The sequence below is a fragment of the Mobula hypostoma genome, chromosome 5 (genome assembly GCF_963921235.1).
Source record: "Mobula hypostoma chromosome 5, sMobHyp1.1, whole genome shotgun sequence".
In the NCBI taxonomy this organism is placed as follows: domain Eukaryota; kingdom Metazoa; phylum Chordata; class Chondrichthyes; order Myliobatiformes; family Myliobatidae; genus Mobula; species Mobula hypostoma.
The window spans coordinates 151,631,521-151,654,530 of NC_086101.1; the positions used below are offsets into that span (position 1 = coordinate 151,631,521).

A 23,010-nucleotide genomic window follows, 5' to 3' on the forward strand; every position below is an offset into this window, starting at 1 on the left:
TTTACATGGACTTTTGAAAGACCTTGACAAGATGCCACATGGGGGACTGGTTCAAAAAAAAATAGTATCCATAGAGTCCATGGCAAATTGGCAGATTGAATCCAAAATTGGTTTGACAGTAGGTGACAGAGTGTGAGGCTAGAGGCTTGTTCTTTGAGATTGGTTGCTTGTAAGTTGTGATATCCCAGATAGATTGCTGGGAGATGGTCTTATCTAGGCAAATGTGGGAGCACAAATAAGGCTATGACATACACCTTGAATGGTAAGGACTTGGGGAGTATTGAGGTACAGAGGAAGCTTGGAGTACATGTCTGTGGATGCTTGAAAGGGGCAAAACAAGATGATGTAGCTAGGAAGGCATATGGAATACTAGCCTTTATTAAACAGGGTATTAAATACAGAAGTAGAGCGATTTTGCTTCAACTTCACAAAACCTTGGTTAGCTGGAGTATGCCATACAATTCTGTTTAGGAAGGTACAGGAAATGTGTTAGTGCTGGAGGATGGAGACTCACTAGGGTGTTCCTGGGATGTGATGATTCAGTTATGAGGCGAGACTGGAGAAGCTGGGTCTGCTCTTCTTTGGAGCAGAGAGCATTAAGAGGGGACATGATTGCAGTATATATTTCTATGAAGCCTATAGATAAGGTAGACTGCAGGAAATATTTCCTCATGTCAGAGATAAATAAAACTAGCTTTAGTGTAAGTGAGAGAGGGATCTAGAGATTAGACGGGAGAAGAGTGTATTCCAGGTATATCCACAGAGTAGGAAGCACCTGGAATGCACTGCCTGTGAGAGTGATTGAAGATGAGTCACTGAGCACATTTAAGAAGTTTCTAGATGAATAATTGAACTGCTTGGGCATAAATGTGGTACAACCTGCAGTTTTCGATAAGGAACATCAATAAAGGTTGGCTTGAGGAGAAATGTTGCTGAATATCTGTAAGGTAGTATACATCAGTAGCTATTCTCACTATTGGTTTTGTCGTGTGGGGTTGCAGGTATTGTTAGGGAGCACTGAGTATATTAACTTCAGAATATTTCTGTTCTCTCTATAATATAAAGATTTTTCTTTGTACTTCTCTAATTTTCTCTTAAATACCAAGATTAATACAGATTCAATGACCACTTTATTGCCTGGTATACCATATTTCATCCTTTGGCAAATTCATTGGTTGCATCTCCTTTTTAATTGTAGACTGGTCTGATTTGCCTTTCACTTATAAAACTTTGTATTAATGACTGGTGTTTGCTATTTGTGTTGTTAACAGCCTGCCATTTCCAGCCCTCCCAATATACTTCATGTCAATACAGTGAAAATTTGAGTTTGAGTATTGAGAAAGAAAACCTATATCAATATGGGAGGGATATTATGTAGCTGTGGCATTTGTATCAATGTTGCTGTATAGTATTGATGTGGCTGGTGTATTTACGGACATCTTCAACCCTATGCTGCGGCATGTGTGATACCCACCTGCTTCAAGTAGTCTTCGATCTCAACAGTGCCCAAGAAGAGTGTGGTAACCTGTTTAAATGACTATTGCCCAGTGGCACTTACATCCACAGTGATGAAGTGTTATGAGACGCTGGTGTTGAAACACATCAGCTCCTGTCTGAGTGGCAACTTGGATCCACTCCAATTCACCTACTGAAGGAACAGGTTTATAGCAGATGCTATCTTGTTCTCTTCATACAACCCTGGAACATCTGGACAGCAAAGGTGCATACATCAGGATGCTCTTTATTGATTACAGCTTGACTTTTAACACCATCCCCTCAAAACTAATCAGTAAACTTCAAGACCCGGGCCTCAATACCCCCTTGTGAAACTGGATCTTGGATTTCCAGTTTTGTAGACCCCAGTCAGTTCAGGTTAACAAAAACATCTCCATAATCTCCATCAACACAGAAGCACCACAGGGATGTGTACTTGGCCTTACTGCTCTACTTGCTTTACACCTATGACTGTATGGCCAAGTACAACTCCAAGTGACACCACTGCTGTGGCTGTATCAAAGGGGGTGATGAATCAGCATACAGGAGGGACGTTGAAAACTTGGCTGAGTGGTGTAATAACAACCTGTCATTCCAAGTCAGTAAGACCAAGGAACTGATAGTAGATTTCAGGAGAAGGAAACCAGACGCCCATGAGCCAGTAATCATCAGATGATCAGAGGTGGAGAGGGTCAGTAACTTTAAATTCCTGGGTGTCACTATCTCAGAGGACCTGTCCTGGACTCATCATATAAATATCATTGCAAAGAAAGCATGATGGTGTCCTCTGCTTTCTCAGGAGTCTGTGGAGGTTTGGCATGTCATCAAAAACCTTGGCAAACTTCTGTGGATGTGTGGTGGAAAGTGTGATGACTGTCTGCATTACGGCCTGGTATGGGAACACCAATGCTTCTGAGTGAAAAAGCCTACATAAGGTGGTTAATTCAGTCCAGTACATCACGGGTAAAACTCTCCCAACCATTGAGCACATCTACATGGAATGCTGATGTATGCTGCTTTTCTACAGCAACAAAGATGCTCACCACCCAGGTCATGCTCTTTTCTTGCTCCCATCAGGTAGAAGGTACAGGTGCCTCAGGACCTGCACCACCAGGTTCAAGAACACAAACAACAGGAATTCTGCAGATGCTGGAAATTCAAGCAACACACATAAAAGTTGCTGGTGAACGCAGCAGGCCAGGCAGCATCTCTAGGAAGAGGTGCAGTCGACGTTTCAGGCCGAGACCTGACGAAGGGTCTCGGCCTGAAACGTCGACTGCACCTCTTCCTAGAGATGCTGCCTGGCCTGCTGCGTTCACCAGCAACTTTTATGTGTGTAGGTTCAAGAACAGTTGCGATTCCTCAACCTTCAGGCTCTTGAATAAAAGTGGATAGCTCCCCTCACTTAAGGACTGCTATATTGTTATATCATGCTTTTGTTGTTTATTTATAACTGCTTTTCCACAGTTTGCTTACGGTTTACAGTTCCTGATGTTTAGTTACTATTCTATAGATTTGCTAAATATGCCTGCAGAAAAATCTCAGGGTATGTACTCTCATAATAAGTTTTACTTTGTACTTTGAACATGGGACGAGTACCTTTGCAACGTCACAATCTGTCACATCTTATGTACGATTAATACTGTTTCATTTTGTTTAACAGGCAAGTACCTGATGCTGTATGATCATGATACAGATCAAACGGCCAGTTTTGACCCTTTGTCCCATTATTTGTTCCTGCTAACAATACAGTAAAATGCTGTATATTACTGCTTTAAAATTATAAGTAATGATCTGATAGGTTATTGCTATGATAGTGTAAGAATGTTGATTCTGTTTGGCATTGGATACAGCAGTTTTTTTTTGTCTGTCAAATGTTAGTCATTGCTTCTGCAGGTTTCATGACAGCATCACAAATATTATCAAATTAATTTGCGAATAAATACTTTAAAAACTGCACCTCTTGCTGTTTTTGCTGCAGATAAAAACAGCTGTTCTCAATGTTTGGGCTCGGATATGAGGACGCAAGTCACAGGATAAATGAAGGTGTTGGTGAAGCACAGCGACAACTTGCTGACCGCAAACAAAGCTATAAACTACTTTATGAATCTTACTTTTTCTCTGAAACAATCACTGCAATCAATAGCCCATAACTTCCCTTTTGGAGTTGAGGTTTTGAACCACCTGCAAGACCTGTCATTTTTGCAGTGTGAACTTGAGCAACAAGCCAATGTTTGGCCATTGCTGGAGCAGACTTGGAGGCAATTCAAAGCAGCAGAACTGAGGCGAAGCAGTGGGGCCTGGGCTCTGAGAGTAGAGAACAATGAGTAGTTTTGGCCAATATAAGCGCCAGGCCAAATGGGAAAGGCAATGGTGTTGGTGCTAGAGTGGAGAGGTGGGCGTGTTCCGGTTGCTGTTCCGCGAGGTTTACCTGTCTCTGCTGAACTGAGGTTGTGGTTTATGACTAACAGGCTCCTGGATCAGGCGCAGTGATGACTGGCTTTGTGGCTGTGGATTCACTTTCATAGCTTCAGTTCTGAAAATTATTTTCTTACTTTTATTGTTTGCACAATTTTATTTTTCCTGCACATTGGTTGTTTGACAGTCTTTCTATTTGGCTTCTTTGTTTTGTGCTGTCTGTATGGAGATGAATCTCAAGGTTGTATATAGTATTTGATAATAAATGTACTTTGAAATAATTGAAGGACAAGGGAATTCAAGTGAGAACTGCTACTCCAGTGTATTAAACTATTGAACAATACCCTAGTATGATAAGATCAACTTTTGTCCTTGCAATCTACCTCAGTTTTGCTCCTTATTGTTTACCTGCACTTTCTCTGTAGCTGTTATGCTTTAATGTGCGTTGTTGTTTTACCTTGTTTTTCCTCAATGCACGGTATAATTATTTGATCAGTACGGATGGTATGCAAGACAAGCTTTTCACTGTAACTTGGTACATGCGACAATTATAAACCAAATCTAATTCCAGTATATTGCAATATTCTGGTCATCAGACAATGCAAAAAAAAATAGCCTTGTAAAATTATTGGGCTCCAACCCTTTATTCACATAAATGAGTATTACAACCAGGGATTTTGATCAATTTAACTGTGAATTTTTAATTGTGAATCACATGTCCCTTTGTTCCCAACAGTTTAGTCCAAAAATTAGGGAAAATTGTAAAGCATGAAAAACAAAAAAAATCAAAAAATGAAAGCAACACACATCAAAGTTGCTGGTGAACGCAGCAGGCCAGGCAGCATCTATAGGAAGAGGCGCAGTCGACGTTTCAGGCCGAGACCCTTCGTCAGGACTTTTCAGGCCGAGACCCTTCGTCAGGACCTTCGTCCTGACGAAGGGTCTCGGCCTGAAACGTCGACTGCGCCTCTTCCTATAGATGCTGCCTGGCCTGCTGCGTTCACCAGCAACTTTGATGTGTGTTGCTTGAATTTCCAGCATCTGCAGAATTCCTGTTGTTTGCGTCAAAAAATGAAATATCAGTAGTTCTGATATATTAATTCTGCCTTTGCTCAGTACTTAGTTGAATCACCTCTCACAGCTATTGCAGCCAGAAATCTTTTTTGGATAAGTCTCTATTAGCTTTGCACAACGTGATGGAGCAAGATTTGCCCATTTTTCCTTGCAAAATTGTTCAAGCTGTGCCAGGTTAACTGGGGAGTGACGGTGGACAGCAATCCTGTCCAGAGATGTTCAATCAGGTTAGGGTCAGAACTCTGACCGGGCCCCTCAAAGACATTAATTTTCTTCATTTGCAGCCACTCCATGGTTGCTCTGGCAGTGTGCTTTGGGTTGTTGTGCTCTTGAAAGACTAACTTCCTCCCCAGTTTAAGGTTTCTGGCGAAGGCTTGCAGGTTTTCTCTATGTTTAGCAGCATTCATCTTCCCATCAATTCTGACCATATTTCCAGCCCCTGCTGCTGAAAAACATCCCCATTGCATGATGCTAGCTCCACCATTCTTTGCAAGAGGGATGGTATTACCTGGCTGCTGCACAGCATTAGATTTACACCACATGTACTGTTTAGCGTAAAAAGTTCCACTTTAGCCTCATCTAACCGCAAGACCTTCTTCCACATCTTTAAAGCATCTTCTAAGTGACGTTTTGCAGTCTTTATGGGCAAGGATATGTTTTTTTTTTGCCAGGCTTCTACCTTCCCATTCTTCCATTAATACCCTTTTTGTGGCAGGCCCTGGAACAGGAGTTCCCAACCTGGGGTCCACAGACCCCTTGTTTAATGGTATTGGTCCATGGCATAAAAAAGGTTAGGAATCCCTGCTGTGGAGATTGTGGAGTCATGCACATCACCTCCAGTTGCAGCACTGACTTTTGTGGCTCACTCAGTGACTTGTTGTCACAGTAGCCTCTTTTACAAGTGCCGTTCTTCTTTCGACGACTAAGTTTAGAGGGGTAGACTGACCTAGGCAGTGTGGCCGTGGTTGCATGTTTTTCCACTTTTTCAGGATGATCTCTGAGGTATGTTCGTTGCCTTTGAGTTGGTCTTATACCCTTCCCCAGATTTGTGCTTCTCTATTATCATTTCTCCAGCTTGTTTTGAATGCTCTTTTGTCTTCATTTTGGTTTGGTCTATTCAAAATTTAACAGATGGTGGGAGGAGAAGATGGTGGCGCGACGCAGCGCGCGCGGCCTCTCTGGTCATATTTGTTAAATAGGGGCCGTGCACAATTCTGATTTGATGGAGACAGACATGAGAAGCACGGAGGAACATCTGGAGAAACTTCTGAAATGCCCAGTTCGCTGCGGCTGCTACTGTGCGATCGAGAATCTCCGGAGGGAAGGCCCCAAATCCTCAGCTTTGCCTGCTGCTGGCGGCCGGGGTTGGGGTCGAAGCGCTCGGCAGAGATGGTGCTTGGTGTCGGAGGGTTGGTCGGAGGCTCGAAGTTTTCGGACAACTCAGAGTCGGACTTTGGTCGGGTGCTTCCGGGATGCTGCATTGGCAAGTTTGCGGCGCTGGAAGCTCATGGCAGGGAGAATTTTCTTCCTTCTCCCGTCTGCGTGAGATGATGGGACTTTTGCGAGACTGAACTTTTTTTTACCATGCCCAGTATTGCTTGCAGTGTTGTAACTATATGTTATAATTATGTGGTTTTTGTCAGTTTTTCAGTCTTGGTCTGTCTTGTGTTTCTGTGATATCACACCGGAGGAACATTGTATCATTTCTTAATGCATGCATTACTAAATGACAATAAAAGAGGACTGCGTGTCCTCATAATCTAAATCTATTGTTGGATGTTAAAGAGAGAAGGGGTATTCGTTCTTATGAATTAATTGAAAACAGTTGATCCTCCAATTTTCTACATCAAAAAATAAGATGAGTTGGTAAGGCAATAGTATATTGCACCTGAGGAAAGTTAGTGTGGTAATTACTTCTACCTCACAATTTTAATTTTTAGTAAATTGACAAGTTTTGGATTTTTCCTTTTGATTTGACGTGATGCACCATGTTTTGTGGATTAGCCTAAAAAGAAAATAGTTGTGGGGGCCAAATACCTTTTCAAAGCACTGTATTTTTAATTTGCATTTCTGTTGGCAGTGGATTACCTGAAAGAAAGGATAATTGTACAATTAGATAAAAGCTATGATTTTGTTTTCTTCCATCTTTATTTCCTTTTGAGTATGATTCCTGCCTCTTCAAATTATTAATTTAGGTTTGGAGGTTTTAACTCTACATTAGTTATGCAAGGATTATGTTAGCTTCAAAAATATCTTTTAATATAATTGCTGCTTAACACTACTAGGAACTAACTATTTGAACATATTTCATAAATGTTTGCAGGAAAGAAACCAGACTCAGAAAAGACTGATGAGAAGAAGAAGAAATTGATATCACCACCATTGCCTACAACGCCACAGTTCCAGGTGGGTGTACTGAAAAATTAAAATGGTGTGCTGGAGAGAGCAAAATACTACAATACTACAAACCTGAAATAACAGAAAATGCTAGAAAGAAACAAGGTCAGACAGCACCCATGGAGAAAGTAACAGATTTAATTACTGGCAAAAATATTCCTAGGAAAAATACTTTGTGCTAAGATGGTAAAGTTCATGAATTAAGTCCCTGATAAACTTGTGATCTTAATCTTAGGATGAGAAAAAGCATTTTAACCTTTTGAAATTCATTGTGAGGTCATGATACAAGTATGTTTTGTTTGCGACTACATGACATGAATTTTTCATTCCTTTACCCAATGTTTCCATTATCTTTACTAAAATGTGGGATTTTGTTGTGGATGCAAAGAACCAATCTGGACTTGTTCAGTGCTGTATGTATCGTGTCTCTCCCATTTACAGTAGTTGTTTCCCAGTTAGACCTATTGAAATTGCTTCTCTGCTGGCTCAGATGTTTAAAATTCTGAATGGTGAAAATGAATCCATCCTTCTCAGTGAGGTGCCTGTCTCAAACCTTAGTTCACACTCGGTTTATTTCTATAGGTGAAAAAAGGGGCACTTTGAATCCAGCAAAGAAAATTATTTCAAAGTAAACATTGATCCCTCGATAGAAACTAGGAAAATAATAATGGGATAAAGGAATTACAGAAATGTTAAATAATACTTTTGTGTTTGTCTTTGTAGTCAAGACAATAAATGCATTTCACAGTTAGCATGTAATCAATAAGTATTTAAACAACTAATATTTCCAGAGAAAATGGGTCTAATCAATTTGAGAAAGAGCTGACAAGTGATAGTGGATGCATTGCTTATAATTGTCCAAAAGTCTGAATTCTGAATACTGTATTCAAGAACCCAAGCAAAAGTGAAGGAAATCAACAGGCCTTTGAATTGATATGATATTGATCACTGGGAAATTGCCGAAAATTTTCATAAGAAAGCTGATATAAGAAAAGTAATGGGTTTATCGTGATTAGGCAGTCATTATGATTGTATACAGGTTTCCCCCGCCATCCGAAGGTAGAGTGTTCCTGTGAAACGGTTCGTAAGCCGGAATGTCGTAAAGCAAAGAAGCAATTACCATTTATTTTTATGGGAAAAATTTGTGAGTGTTCACAGACCCAAAAATAACCTACCAAATCATGCAAATATCACACAAAACCTAAAATAACAGTAACATATAGTAAAAGCAGGAATGATATGATGAATACACAGCCTATATAAAGTAGAAATACTTTTCCACAATCATTGCCTGCACTGTTCTGTGTAGTGAAAATCTCACACAAGCACTGTTAGCAAAAATACTCTCTCCAGTAACCTTTAAGCTAGAAAGCTGCCAAATCATACCAAATAACATGTAAAAATACACAGCCGATATAAAGTAGAAATAGTGTATGTACAGTGTAATATCACTTACGGGACTTGGGAAGACATCGAGCACACTGATGATGGTGTGTTCAGCTGAGTTGTCGGAGGTTGGGGTGGTGCAGTGGCCCCCACCCTCCGGGCAGTGACCCGATACCGATCCGCGAAGCATGCAGGGGTACAGCAGTAGCCGGGACGCAGACAGCACACCTTAAGAAAAAAGCCGAAATAAACAAGCTAATTAATTAGGTGCCGCCCGGCACATAATTGTCGGTCCAGATCAGAGGCGATTGCCGATTGCGTCGCCTCTGATCTGGGCCGACATTTACGTGCTGGGCGGCACCTAATTAATTAGCATGTTTATTTCGGCCTTTTTCTTAAAGATGTGCTGGGTGCCTCCCGGCTACGGTTGCATTCTCCGCGAATCGGTAACTGCGGCCTGGGGGTTGGGGTGGTGGGACACTGGGGTGTCATCTCATCGCGTCTGTTTCCATTAGGGCAGGCAGGTCGTCATCTTCTATGACTGCCGGCCTCAATGTCGAAGGTCGAGGTTCGTCGTCTGCTGTGGAAGGCTTGAAAAACGACAGTATGCTTGACTGCTGAGCCTCGTGCATTTTTCTATCATACAGTTCTTTGTAAGCACTCAAACCATCTTGCAAATATGCCCTAAACTGACGTACCCTTTCAAAATTAAAGTCATACTTTATCATTGCAGCGAAAATCTCATGCAGTTGCTTCACGTTCAGTTCCTGGATGACTTCACTTTCACTACTGCATTCGATTGTTATCCTTTCCTCTTCCAATTGCATCAGCTCTTCATTTATCAGTTCTTGGTCATGGGATGCCAAAACCTCTTCAACATCATCTTCGTCAACTTCCACAAGTCAAACTCACTTTGTCCTTACTTGGTTCACCACGATCGAAACGCTTAATTATGTCTAGTTTTGCACCAAGTGTAACACCCTTACGAGCTCTTATAGGCTTTTCCGATACCTTAAAACTCATCTTGCTAACGGCTGCTCACAGGCACGTGTTTAAGCAATGCCGGCGAGAATGCCGTTCCGAATCCGGGGGAGAGCGGCTGCTCGGGGCGTGAGCTGCCTTTTTTTTTCGCGGGCTGCTTTTTTTCGTAACAGTGAAAACGCCTTCTGTTGGCAAAAACAGGGAAGTAATGTAGGTCTTTCGTAACAGTGAGGTTTTGTAAAGCGAATGTTTGAAAAACGGGGGCCACCTATACAGCAGAATATGTAACCAACAAATTTATCAGAGTTCTTTGACAGTATAATCCTATTGTGGATAAAGTGAAACCTGCAGATGTATTTAGATTTCAAAATGACAAATGAAAAGGTTTAGAGGATCATGTCGATGTATATTTCAATTCTGCGAAATGGTGCTGATTGGTATATAAAGATAGTCAAATTAAGTTGTGAGGATACTTGAGTCTGCAAAGGGACATAAGCAGGTTAAGTGAACGTGCAAGAGTGTCTGATGGAGTATTATTTGAGGAAATTATCCACTTCCATAAGAGTAGAAAAATTCTGAATTATCTCAACACTGAGATGTTAGGGAGTGGAATGTGTATCCTTGTGAAGGGAAATAGGCTACAAGGTAAAGGAAAAATTGCTGCAGCTGTACAGAGCTTTGAAGATACACCTGTAGTACTACATATAATTCTGGTTAACCAATGGGAGGATCCTTCCCTGCAGTGCAGGTTCTTTGCACTATGAGGTTATTTTTGAGGAAAAGTAGTCTTTGCTGAGTTCTTTAGGAAAAATCAGGCATGATCTCACTGAAGTGCAAAATTCTGAAGCTACTGGGCGGGATTGATGTTGTGCGGATGAGGTAACTTCAAGATAAAACATTGCCCACAATATTGAGCTGAAGAGATTTTTTTTCTCTTTATAAGGTACCCAGAAGAGTGGGTGACAAGTGATTAATTCTGGCCTGACTGCTTTGAACTGTGGGAATTTTGAGAGGGAACTGAAGCTGATGAATACTAGTGTATAGCATGGTTTTGATGTTGTTTTGCCTTGTTTAACAGGTTGAAAATTCTATTAAAAAAATAGAAAGGTGGAAATAAGGGCAGGAACCCAGGCAATAAGAAGAGAAAAGAAATAAAACCAAAGAAAGCAGCAAATGCTTGAAGGCAGCAGGATACAGTAGATAAAAATGCGTGAGAGAATTGCACTGAATAGTTAGCTAAATGGGAGAGGGATAGAAAGAAATTGAGAAGTTGGAGGAAAAATAGGTTATTTTAAGATATCATTGTTTGCGTACAAGAAGAAAATCAAAAGCAAACTGTGTAAGATTAATTCCATGAACTCCCCTGAATTTTCACGGCAGCAATTTTGTTCATGAATGAAGTTATCCTAAATGATTTTCAGTTATTTTGACAGATGTCTCAATTAATTCTTCATGAGAACTTCAAAGCATTTAATCTATAAGTATCGAGCAACATTTTCCTCCAAATATTTAATTATCTTGCTTGCAAATGAATATATTATAGTTTAAACAATTATTATGTCCCCCTCTTTGGAGTAGAAAGGAAAGCATTATAGGTGACCCAAATGGTTGATATTGTACAGTGTGATAAATTTGGTTCATGTATATGCTTTACTAAATATTTACTAAATTGAGTCAATGTGAGATTTGTTGTGGACACAATTATTGTTTGGATTTGGCCACATTTTCAGTTTTAACTTCTCTTAACACAACTAGACCATAAGATATAGGAACAGAATTATGCCCATCTGCTCTATTGTTCCATCATGGTTGATTTATTATCCTTCTCAGCCTCATTCTCCTGCCTTCTCTCCTTAACTTTTGACAGCCTGACTGACCAAGAGCCTATCAACCTCTGCTTTAACTATACTCAATGACTTGGCCTCTACAGCCATCCACGGTAATGAATTCCACAGATTCACCACCCTTAGGCTAAAGAAATTCCTTCTCACCTCTGTTCTAAATGGATGTTGGTCTTCTGAGGCTGTGCCCTCTAGCCCTAGACTTCACCTTCCTCACAGACAGGACCCAGGCTGTAAAAACAGGGGACAAGCTCTCCTCTACAATCACTCTGAGCACCGGTGCCCCACAGGGCTGTGTACTCAGCCCCCTGCTGTACTCACTGTACACCCATGATTGTGTAGCCAAGTTTCCATCGAACTCTATATTTTGCTGATGACACAACAATTGTAGGCTGTATCTCGGGTAATGATGAGTTTCAGTACAGAGAGGAAATTAAGAACCTGGTGGCATGGTGCGAAGAGAATAATCTATCCCTCAACGTCAGCAAGACGAAGGAATTGGTTGTTGACTTCAGAAGGAGTAGCGGATGACACAACCCAATTTACATCGGTGGTGCACAACTGGAACAGGTCAGAAGCTTTAAGTTCCTCAGGGTCAATATCACAGATGACCTGACTTGGTCCAACCAAGCAGACTCCACTGCCAAGAAGGCCCACCAGCGCCTTTACTTCCTGAGAAAGCTAAAGAAATTTGGCCTGTCCCTTAAAACCCTCACTAATTTTTATAATTGCACCGTAGAAAGCATTCTTCTAGAGTGCATCACAACCTGGTATGGAAGTTGTCCTGTCCAAGACCGGAAGAAGCTGCAGAAGATCATGAACCCGGCGCAGCACATCACACAAACCAATCTTCTGTCCTTGGACTCACTTTACACCACACGCTGTCGGAGCGGTGCTGCCAGGATAATCAAGGACACGACCCACCCAGCCAACACACTTTTCGTCCCTCTTCCCTCCGGGAGAAGGCTCAGGAGCTTGAAGACTGGTACGGCCAGATTTGGGAACAGCTTCTTTCCAACTGTGATAAGACTGCTGAATGGATCCTGACCCGGATCTGGGCCATACCCTCCAAATATCCGGACCTGCCTCTCGGTTTTTTTGCACTACCTTACTTTCCATTTTCTATTTATGATTTATAATTTAAATTTTTGATATTTACTATCGATTTATACTCCAGGGAGCAGGAAGCGCAGACTTAAATATCGCTGTGATGATTGTACGTTCTAGTATCAATTGTTTGGTGACAATAAAGTATAGAATATAAAGTGGACTCATCCCCTCCATATCCACTCTGTCTAGGCTTTTTGATATTTGATGGGTTTCAATGAGATTTCCCTCCCTCCCCCCCACCCCCCATTCTACTAAGCTCTAGCGAGTACCAGAACCATCAAATGCTCTTTGTATGTTAACTCGGTATCATTCTCGTGAATCTCCTGTGGACCCTCTCGTGCCATGTTTCCTTTGATAAGGGGCCCAGAAACTGCTCACAGTACTCCCAAGTGCGATCTGACCAATGACATACAAAACCTTAGCATCACAACCTTGCTCTTGTATTCTGGTCCTCTCGTAATGAATGCTAACTACTGAAGTCAGGCTAGCTGACCTATAATTTCCTTTCTTCTGCCTTCCTCCCTTCTTAAAGAGTGGAGTGACTTGCAATTTTCCAGTTCTCTGGAGCCATTCCGGAACCTAGTGATTTTTGGAAGTTAATTGCTAATGCGTCCACAATCTCTGAAGCTGCCTCCTTCAGAACTCTCAGGTGTAGTCCATCTGGTCCAGGTGACTTGTCTACCTTCCTCTACTCTCTCATGCCTATATAATTTCCTTTACTCCACTGATGCATCTGACTCTCGCTTCTCTCAAACTGCAGGGTGAATTCTATCACATTATAATACTGCGTCCTAAGAGTTCCTTTACCTTAAGCACTCTAATCAAATCTGGTTCATTGCACAACGCCCCACCCAGAATTGCTTTTCCCCAATGGGCTCAACTACAAACTGCTATAAAAAGCCATTTCGCCATTCTACAAATTTCCTCTTGGGATCCAGCACCAACCTTATTTACCCATTCTATATGCATATTGAAATCTCCCATGACAATCGTATCATTGCTTTTATTACGTGCCTGTTCTATTTCCCATTGAAACTTATATCCTACATCCTGGCTGCTGTTCGGATGCCTGTACATAACTCCCATTAGGGTCATTTTACCTGTTGGAGTTTCTTAACTCTACCCACAAAGGTTCTACACCTTCTGATTTTAAATATCCCCTTTCAAAGGATTTGATTTCATTTGTTACCGACAGAGCCATCCCACCCCCTCTACCTGTCCACCTACCTGTCTGTCTGTTCGATACAAGGTGTATCCTTGGACGTTGTTTCCAACTCTGATCTTCTTCCAACCACTTTTCTGTGATTCCCACAATGTCATACCTGCTAATCTTTACCTGTGCTATAAGATCATCTAGCTTATTCTGTATACTGCGTACATTCAAATATAGCACCTTCAGTCCTGTATTCATCACCTTTTTCGATCACTTCACCTTCTCCTATTTTCTGCAATTTTGCTCTATCATCTGCCTGTCCATCCTCATAGTTTCATTACACAATGCATTGTTTTGTATATCAACTGCTCCATCATCCTATCACCCCAGTTCCCATAAACCCTACAAACATAATTTTGCTCTAGCAAAACTGCCCACAAGAATACTGCACCGCCCCACCCCCATTTGGGTTCAGATATAACTGTGTCAGATTTGCACTGAATTTTCTCTTTCCTGGCATTTTGGTCATCTATTCAGAATAATTCTGTTCTATTGAGGTGCAGTTCCTTGTGAGAGGAAGCTGGGTGCTTTTCTAATCCACATCCAACCTTAGTGTTATACGTCAATAGATTATATAAACCTAATCCTGACTGCATTATGAATCTATATATGCATTACAAGCTGAGTCAGAAGTTGGGGTCCAACATCACCGAGGACTATTTCAATGCAACTTGATCGTTTTCACATGAACAGCAAACTCGGAAAAGAAACTCAATTTGAGTCTTTGCATTTTCAGTGAAATTGTAATTGACATATCTCACCAAGGAACTAATTTCTGTTTTAAAAGAAAAACTTTTCCCAATACAGGTGTCCCCCGCTTTTCGAACGTTTGCTTTACGAAACCTCACTGTTACGAAAAAAGCAACACGCGAAAAATTGCCGGCGTGCGAAAAAAAAAAGCAGCGCGTGCCCCGAGCAGCTAAGCTCCTCCCCCGGAACTGCATTCTAGCCACCATTGCTTAAACACGTGCTTTATCTCGATTTATTTTGTGCATCCGTCAACAAGATGAGTTCGAAGTTATCGGAAAAGCCTAAAAGAGCTCATAAGGGTGTTACACTTAGCGTAAAACTAGACATAATTAAGTGAACGAAGCAAGGACATCGTCCGCGCGTTGAACTTGCCTGCATCCACCATTCGCACTATTTATACGCAGAGAGAAAAAATCTTGAAAGCTGCCGATGTTACTGTTGGTTCTGCTCGTAGCAAAGTGGTCTCTCTTAGTCGGCATCCAGTAATGGATAAAATGGAAAGTCTATTGCTTGAGTGGATTGATGGGTGTACAAAACATGGTGTTCTTTTAAGTTATCTTATACTTAAGGAGAAATCAGTCAGTCTTTTTAATAAGCTGAAACAGAAAGCACTGGCCGATGGTGATGAAAGTATTGCGAAAGTGGAATTTAAAGGTAGTCACGGGTGGTTTGATCGGTTTCTGAGGCGAGGGCAGCTTCATAGTTCAACGTTTACTGGAGAGAGTGCTTCGGCTGACACTGAAGCTGCCGAAAGGTTTCCCAGCAGAACTGAAGAAAATAATTACAGAAGATGGTTATTCGTATAAGCAAGTGTTTAACTGTGACAAAACTGCAGTTTATTGGAAAAAATTGCCGAGTAAGACATTTATTTCGAAAGAAGAAAAGCAGGCTAAGGGACACAAGGCATCGAAGGACAGGTTTACCCTAATGCCTATTATTAACGCCACTAAGCCTCTACTAGTGTACCATTCAGAAAATCCGAGGGCACTTAAAGGCATTGATAAGAAAACACTTCCCGTTGTGTTCCGTTCACATCCAAGCAGTTGGAACACCCAAGTGCTTTTTTCTGAGTACATGAGCAGATACGTTAGTCTTTCTGTTGAAAAATACTGTAGAGAAAATAACCTCGATAAATAGGTGCCTTGTGATTGTCGATAATTGTGCTGCTCATCCGCCTGACATTACCGAGTATGGCTGTAACATTCGTGTTGCGTTCTTACCGCCAAATACCACATCGTTGCGACAGCCGTGTGATCAAGGCCTAATAGTCACAATTAAGGCTTACTATACGCAAAATGTGATGCATTTTATTGTAAGTGCTATTGACAGAGAGGGCAACTGTGAAGCATCTTTGCGAGAGGTCTGGAAAGACTACAATATAAAACTGGCAATCGCCTACATTGGAGATGCTCTCGCTAGGCTAACAGTCTCGATGAGAAACGGCGTTTGGAGGAAACTATGTCCCGAAGCAGTGAACGATTTTAAAGGCTTCGAATCATTAACAATAAATACGACAATAGTGGGGAGGCTGGGTTTGTGGAAGTTAACGAAGATGATGTTGAAGAGGTTTTGGCATCCCATGACCAAGAATTGACAGATGAAGAGCTGATGCAATTGCAAGAAGAAAGGATAACAATCGAAACCGAACACAGTAGCGAAAATGAAGTCGTCCAGGGACTGAACATGAAGCAGTTGCGTGAGATTTTCGCTGTGATTGACAACGCTGCAATGATTGCAGAAAAGTCTGACTTTAATTTTGAAAGGGCACGTAGGTTTAGAGCAGGTTTGCAGGATGTTTTGAGTGCTTACAAAGAACTGTATGATCTAAAAATGCGCGAGGCTCAGCAGTCAAGTATACTGTCGTTTTTCAAGCCTTGCACATCAGCCACAGCAGACGACGAACCTTGACCTTCGACATCGAGGCAGGCAGACATAGAAGAAGATGACCTGGCTGCCCTATTGGAAATAGACTACAATGAGATGACACCCCAGTCTCGTCTCCTCTACCTCCCACCACCCCAATTTCCGACGACTCAACCTAAAACACCATCCCAATTCCCGTAAGTGAAACTACACTGTACATACATTATTTCTACTTTATATAGGTTGTGTATTTTTGTGTTATTTAGTATGATTTGTTATTTGGTATGATTTGTTAGCCTCATAGCTTAAAGGTTACTGGAGAGAGTGCTTCTGTCGAGAGCGTCTGTGCCGACAGTGCTTCCACCGACAGCGCATGTGTGAGATTTTTGCTGTGCTAGACTGTGCTTCAACGATTGCAAAAAGTATTTCTACTTTATATGGGCTGTGTACTTTTGTGTTATTTAGTATGATTTGTTATTTGGTACGATTTGGCAGCCTCCTAGCTTAAAGGTTACTGGAGAGAGTGCTTCTGCCGAGAGAGCGCGCACGTGAGATTTTCGCTGCGCTAGACAGTACTTCAATGATTGCAAAAAGTATTTCTACTTTATATAGGCTGTGTATTTATCATATCATTCCTGCTTTTACTATATGTTACTGTTATTTTAGGTTTTATGTGTTATTTGGCATGATTTGGTAGGTTATTTTTTGGGTCTGGAAATGCTCACAAACTTTTCCCATATTAATAAATGGTAATTGCTTCTTCACTTTACGACATTTCGGCTTACGAACCGTTTCATAGGAACGCTCTACCTTCGGATGGCGGGGGAAACCTTTACGTTGTTATGCAGTAGTACTAATTTTTCTCTTATTAATCAATATCGGCGTGTATTTAATGCCCTACATGTTTTCATACATAAAATAAATGTATAAAATAAAGTAATTATCAATTTGCTCTTAAGAAATTGCCCAGCCAGTGGATCTACTCTCGGCTGTAGTGGCCTATGTTAAATCCTCATCTTTGATGCTGACTGCGTGGAATTGGTACATTCTGCCCGTGACTGCACAGGTTTCTCTTAGTGCTCCCATTTCTACCCACATCCCATGTATGAGAGTGGCTGTGGTAAATTGCCCTGAATGTGTAGGTGATGTTTGTGTAATGTTTGACTCTCTGATGTTTTTTCCTTTAGTCTTACTATGTTCAGATGGGAAGTCTGTATTCGTTATTTCATTCACAGAAATGTTAAAATATTATTAGTTTGATTGGTTAGAAGGTAAATTGTACTTCACTGTTAAGAGCAAAAGCTTTTAAGTTTGCTTTTTATGCATTTTGATTTTATTACGTTTCCTTTTAAATTTCTCTTTGTAGCTTGTTTGCACTAGTCTTGATGAACTCAGGGAACTTATTGCCAAAATGGAAGGAGAGCTCAAAGAACTGGAAAATAATAAGAAGAAATCGGTAAGTCACTGGTTTTCTTATTCTGTGAATCCAGATACGAAAATCAAAAGTTCTCTAACAAAACATTGACCCTGCTCATGATTTATTTTGGATTTGTTGACTGGACTGGATGGTGTGGTTTATTTTTAAAGATTTCCTCCAGAATCAATTTATAAGCTGTTTTGCAGCTTCGCACGACATAAATGCGTGTATTTGTTAAGTTTAGAAGTCACGAATGAAAAACAAATTTTCTGTAAAAGAATAGGACTGTATAATTTTGTAACAGTGCTTTCTGTTGATGCACATTGTATTGTGCATTTTGGATTTGAAACGCATGTTATGTGCATGTTTTAGAATGGTCAAAATGTTGTAAAAGTAGCTCAAATTTAAGTTTTTTTTAGTTTTAACTCCTCTTTGTTTTTAGGTAGGTTGCTGTTGTTTTGATACTTCCCTAGACAAGACTTCTAATTTCTAGAAGTGGAATTGATGGTTATATAATTAACAATTGGGGTCATCATCGTGCTCCAGAAATTAGTTGATTCAGCAGCTCAAGAGTAATTGTAGAGGAACTATATTTATTGATAATGTGTGCTGTTAATACCCAATCAGTTACAATTTGATAACTAAAACATTGGGCTTACAAAATCACATAATTCTTTCATTATGGCTAAAATATATAACTTTTGTTATTTACAGGAAAAATGGTTTTACAGGCGACAAGCTTTAAAAGATTTGCATAGTACCCTAGGACGACTGTTGAATGAACTGTTACCATGGGAACCAAAGCTAATCAAGGCTTATCAGAGAAATCGGTAATTTTTGCATTTTATGTGCATTTTCCTTATGTATGCTAATTTCTTCGCTTCATTGAAAGAAAATAGTCATGGTGAGGAGTGGTTTTGGTGCTCTGAGGTAGTGGGTCCAAGTGACTTTCTAGAAACAAATAAGTAGCAACATCAAAATCACAAACACGAGGAATACTGCAGATGCTGGAAATTCAAGCAACACACATCAAAGTTGCTGGTGAATGCAGCAGGCCAGGCAGCATCTCTAGGAAGAGGTACAGTCGACGTTTCGGGCCAAGACCCTTTGTCAGGACTAACTGAAGGAAGAGCTAGTAAGAGATTTGGAAGTGGGAGGGGGAGATCCAAAATGATAGGAGAAGACAGAAGGGGGAAGGGATGGAGCCAAGAGCTGGACAGGTGATTGGCAAAAGGGATATGAGAAGATCATGGGACAGGAGGCCCAGGGAGAAGGAAAAGGGGGAGGGGGGGGAAACCCAGAGGATGGGCAAAAAGTATAGTCAGAGGGACAGAGGGAGAAAAAGGAGAGAGGGAGAAAGAATGTGTGTGTGTATATAAATAAATAATGGATGGGGTACGAGGGGGAGGTGGGGCATTAGCAGAAGTTAGAGAGGTCAGTGTTCATGTCATCAGGTTGGAGGCTACCCAGACAGAATACAAGGTGTTGTTCCTCCAACCTAAGTGTGGCTTCATCTTTCCAACATATTATTCTCCGTAACTTCCGCCACCTCCAACGGGATCCCACCACTAAGCACGTCTCCCCCCCCCCCACTTTCTGCAGGGATTGCTCCCTACGTGACTCCTTTGTCCATTCGTCCCCCCCATCCCTCCCCACTGATCTCCCTCCTGGCACTTTTCCTTGTAAGCGGAACAAGTGCTACACGTGCCCTTACACTTCCTCCCTTACCACCATTCAGGGCCACAGACAGTCCTTCCAGGTGAGGCGACACTTCACCTGTGAGTTGGCTGGGGTGATATACTGCGTCCAGTGCTCCCAATGTGGCCTTCTATATATTGGTGAGACCCGGCGCAGACTGGGAGATCGTTTTGCTGAACACCTACGCTCTGTCTGCCAGAGAAAGCAGGATCTCCCAGTGGCCACACATTTTAATTCCATATCCCATTCCCATTCTGATATGTCTATCCACGGCCTTCTCTACTGTAAAGATGAAGCCACACTCAGGTTGGAGGAACAACACCTTATATTCCGTCTGGGTAGCCTCCAACCTGATGGCATGAACATTGACTTCTCTAACTTCCGCTAATGCCCCACCTCCCCCTCGTACCCCATCCATTATTTATTTATATACACACATTCTTTCTCTCTCTCTCTCCTTTTTCTCCCTCTGTCCCTCTGACTATACCCCTTGTCTATCCGCTGGGTTTCCCCCCCCTCCCCCTTTTCCTTCTCCATGGGCCTCCTGTCCCATGATCCTCTCATATCCCTTTTGCCAATCACCTGTCCCGCTCTTGGCTCCAACCCTCCCCCTCCTGTCTTCTCCTATCATTTTGGATCTCCCCCTCCCCCTCCCACTTTCAAATCTCTTACTAGTTGTTCCTTCAGTTAGTCCTGACGAAGGGTCTTGGCCGGAAACGTCGACTGTACCTCTTCCTAGAGATGCTGCCTGGCCTGCTGCATTCACCAGCAACTTTGATGTGAGCAACATCAAAATGTCCATATTTCCTCTCATGGAATGCTTTGGTCTAAGCCTGTTTTCTTTCTCACTTGTGTTTAAGGTTCTTTTCAATTATTTAATGACTTTCTGAAAATTATAGAGCCAGTCAGTACACCAGAAACAGCTTTGTGATGTATTGCTGCAGATTCCAGGAAAATTACTTTCACTTAAATAGCTTTTGAAATTATTTTATTGTTATGCACCCTGGCTATTTTTATTTAGTCATCAAAAGGCATCTAGGAATACAATTCATGTTTACTCACCAGATGATGATTGGCTTATTAGCATTATTTTTTTTTAAGCCAGCTTTGAAATCGTCTTTGTATGATGGAGTGAGTACTGATATGTGTGTTTGTGCAACTAGACCATAAGACACAGGAGCAGAATTAGCCCATTTGGCCCATCGAGTCTGCTCCGCCATTAAATCATGGCTCCCCTTCCTTTTTCTCCTTCTCAATGCCATTTCCTGGCCTTCTTTGATGCTATGTCCAATCAAGAACCTATCAATCTCTGCCTTAAATACACCCAATGACCTGGCCTCCACAGCTGCATGTGGTAACAAAATCCACAAATTCACCACCCTCTGACTAAAGAAATTTCTCTGCATCTGTTTTGAATGGATGCCCCTCTATTGCGAGGCTGTGCCCTCTTGTCCTAGACTCTCCCACCATGGGAAACATCCTTTCCACATCCACTCTGTCTACTTGGCCTTTCAACATACAAAAGTTTTCAATGAGATACCCCCTCATCCTTCTGAAGTCCAGCAAGTACAAACCCAGAGCTGTCAAATGTTCCTCGTATGATAACCCTTTCATTCCTGGAAAACCATCCTTGTGAACCTCCTCTGGAACCCTCTCTAATGCCAGCACATCTCTTCCAAGATGAGGAGCCCAAAACTGTACATAATACTCAAGGTGAGGCCTCACCAGTGCCTTAAAGCCTCAGCATCACATCCCTGGTCTTGTATTCTTGAAATGAATGCTAACATTGCATTTGCCTTCTCCACCTCCACCTCAACCTGCAAACTAACCTTTAGGGTGTCTACACAAGGACTCCCAAGACCCTTTGCATCTCAGATTTATGGATTTTCTCCCCGTTTATTTCTACTACCAAAGTGCATGACCATGCATTTTCCAACATTATATTTCATTTGCCACTTTCTTGCCCATTCTCCTAATCTGTCTAAGTCTTTCTGCATCCTCCCTGTTTCCTCAACACTACCTGCCCCTCCATCAATCTTTGTATCATTTGCAAACTTGGCAACAAAGTCATTTATTTCATCATCTAAATCATTTGTATACAGCATAAAAAGAAGTGGTTCCAACACTGAACCCTGCAGAACACCACTAGTCACTGACAGCCAACCAGACAAGGATCCTATTATTATCACTGGCTGCCGTCTTCCAATCAGCCAGTGCTCTAACCATCTTAGTAACTTTCCTGTAATACCACGGGCTCTTAACTTGGTAAGCAGCCTCATATGTGGCACCTTGTCAAAGGCCTTCTGTAAGTCCAAATATACAACATCCACTGCATCCCCTTATCTATCCTACAGGTTCGTCAGGCAGGATGTTCCCTTAAGGAAACCATGCTGACTTTGTCCTATCTTGTCCTGTGTCACCAAGTGCTCCATCACCTCATGCTTAACATTTGACTCTTAACATCTTACCAACCACTGAGGTCAGGCAAACTGGTCTATAATTTCCTTTCTGCTGCCTTCCTCCTTTCTTAAAAAGTGGAGTGACATTTGCAATTTTCCAGTCCTCTGGCACCATCCCAGACTCCAATGATTTTTGAAAGATTGTTTTCTAATGCCGCCACAATCTCTAACACTTCCTCTTTCAGAACCCTAGTATGCAATTCATCTGGTCCGGGTGACTTATATACTTTTAGATCCTTCAGCTTTTTGAGCACCTTCTCCCTTGTAATAGAAATTGTACCCACAGTTTTAAAAACTTCCCAGTTCTCTATCTTCCCACTAACTTTTGCTTTGTTGTATGTCCTGTCTTTTGTTTTCACATTAGCTTTGACTTCCTTTGTCAGCCATAGTTATACTATTTTGCCATTTGAGTATTTCTTCATTTTTGGAATACACGTCTCCTGCACCTTCCTCATTTTCCCCAGAAACGCATGCCATTGCTGCTCTACTGATGTCCCTGCCAGCAGCTCCTTCTAATTTACTTTAGCCAACTCTTCTCTCATACACTGTAATTTCCCTTACTCCACTGAAATATTGCTACGTCAGACTTTACTTTCTCCTTATCAAATTTCAAGTTGAACTCAATCATAGTGTGATCACTGGTTCCTAAGGGTTCTTTTACCTTAAGCTCCCTAATCGCCTCTGCTATATTACACCCAATCCAGTATAGTTGATCCCCTAGTAGGTTCAATGACAAACTGCTTTAAAAAGGCATTCATCAAATACCAACCTGATTTTTCCTATCGACCTGCATGTTAAAATCTCCCATGACGATCATAACATTGCCCTTTTGACACGCCTTTTCTATTTCCTGTGGTAATCTGTGGTCCACCTCCCTGCCACTGTTGGGAGGCCTGTATATAACTGCCA

General features: G+C 41.5%; 1 protein-coding gene across 1 annotated transcript in view; it reads left to right on the top strand.

Annotated features, from left to right (window-relative positions):
• LOC134347077 (uncharacterized protein KIAA2026-like) overlaps positions 1 to 23,010 on the top strand; it is a 79,136-nt gene that overhangs the window by 37,110 nt on the left and 19,016 nt on the right. The window contains exons 4-6 of the mRNA XM_063049184.1: positions 7,310 to 7,392; positions 17,894 to 17,983; positions 18,659 to 18,774. Coding sequence (XP_062905254.1) covers positions 7,310 to 7,392; positions 17,894 to 17,983; positions 18,659 to 18,774 — 289 coding nt within the window. The remainder of the gene's footprint in view (positions 1 to 7,309; positions 7,393 to 17,893; positions 17,984 to 18,658; positions 18,775 to 23,010) is intronic.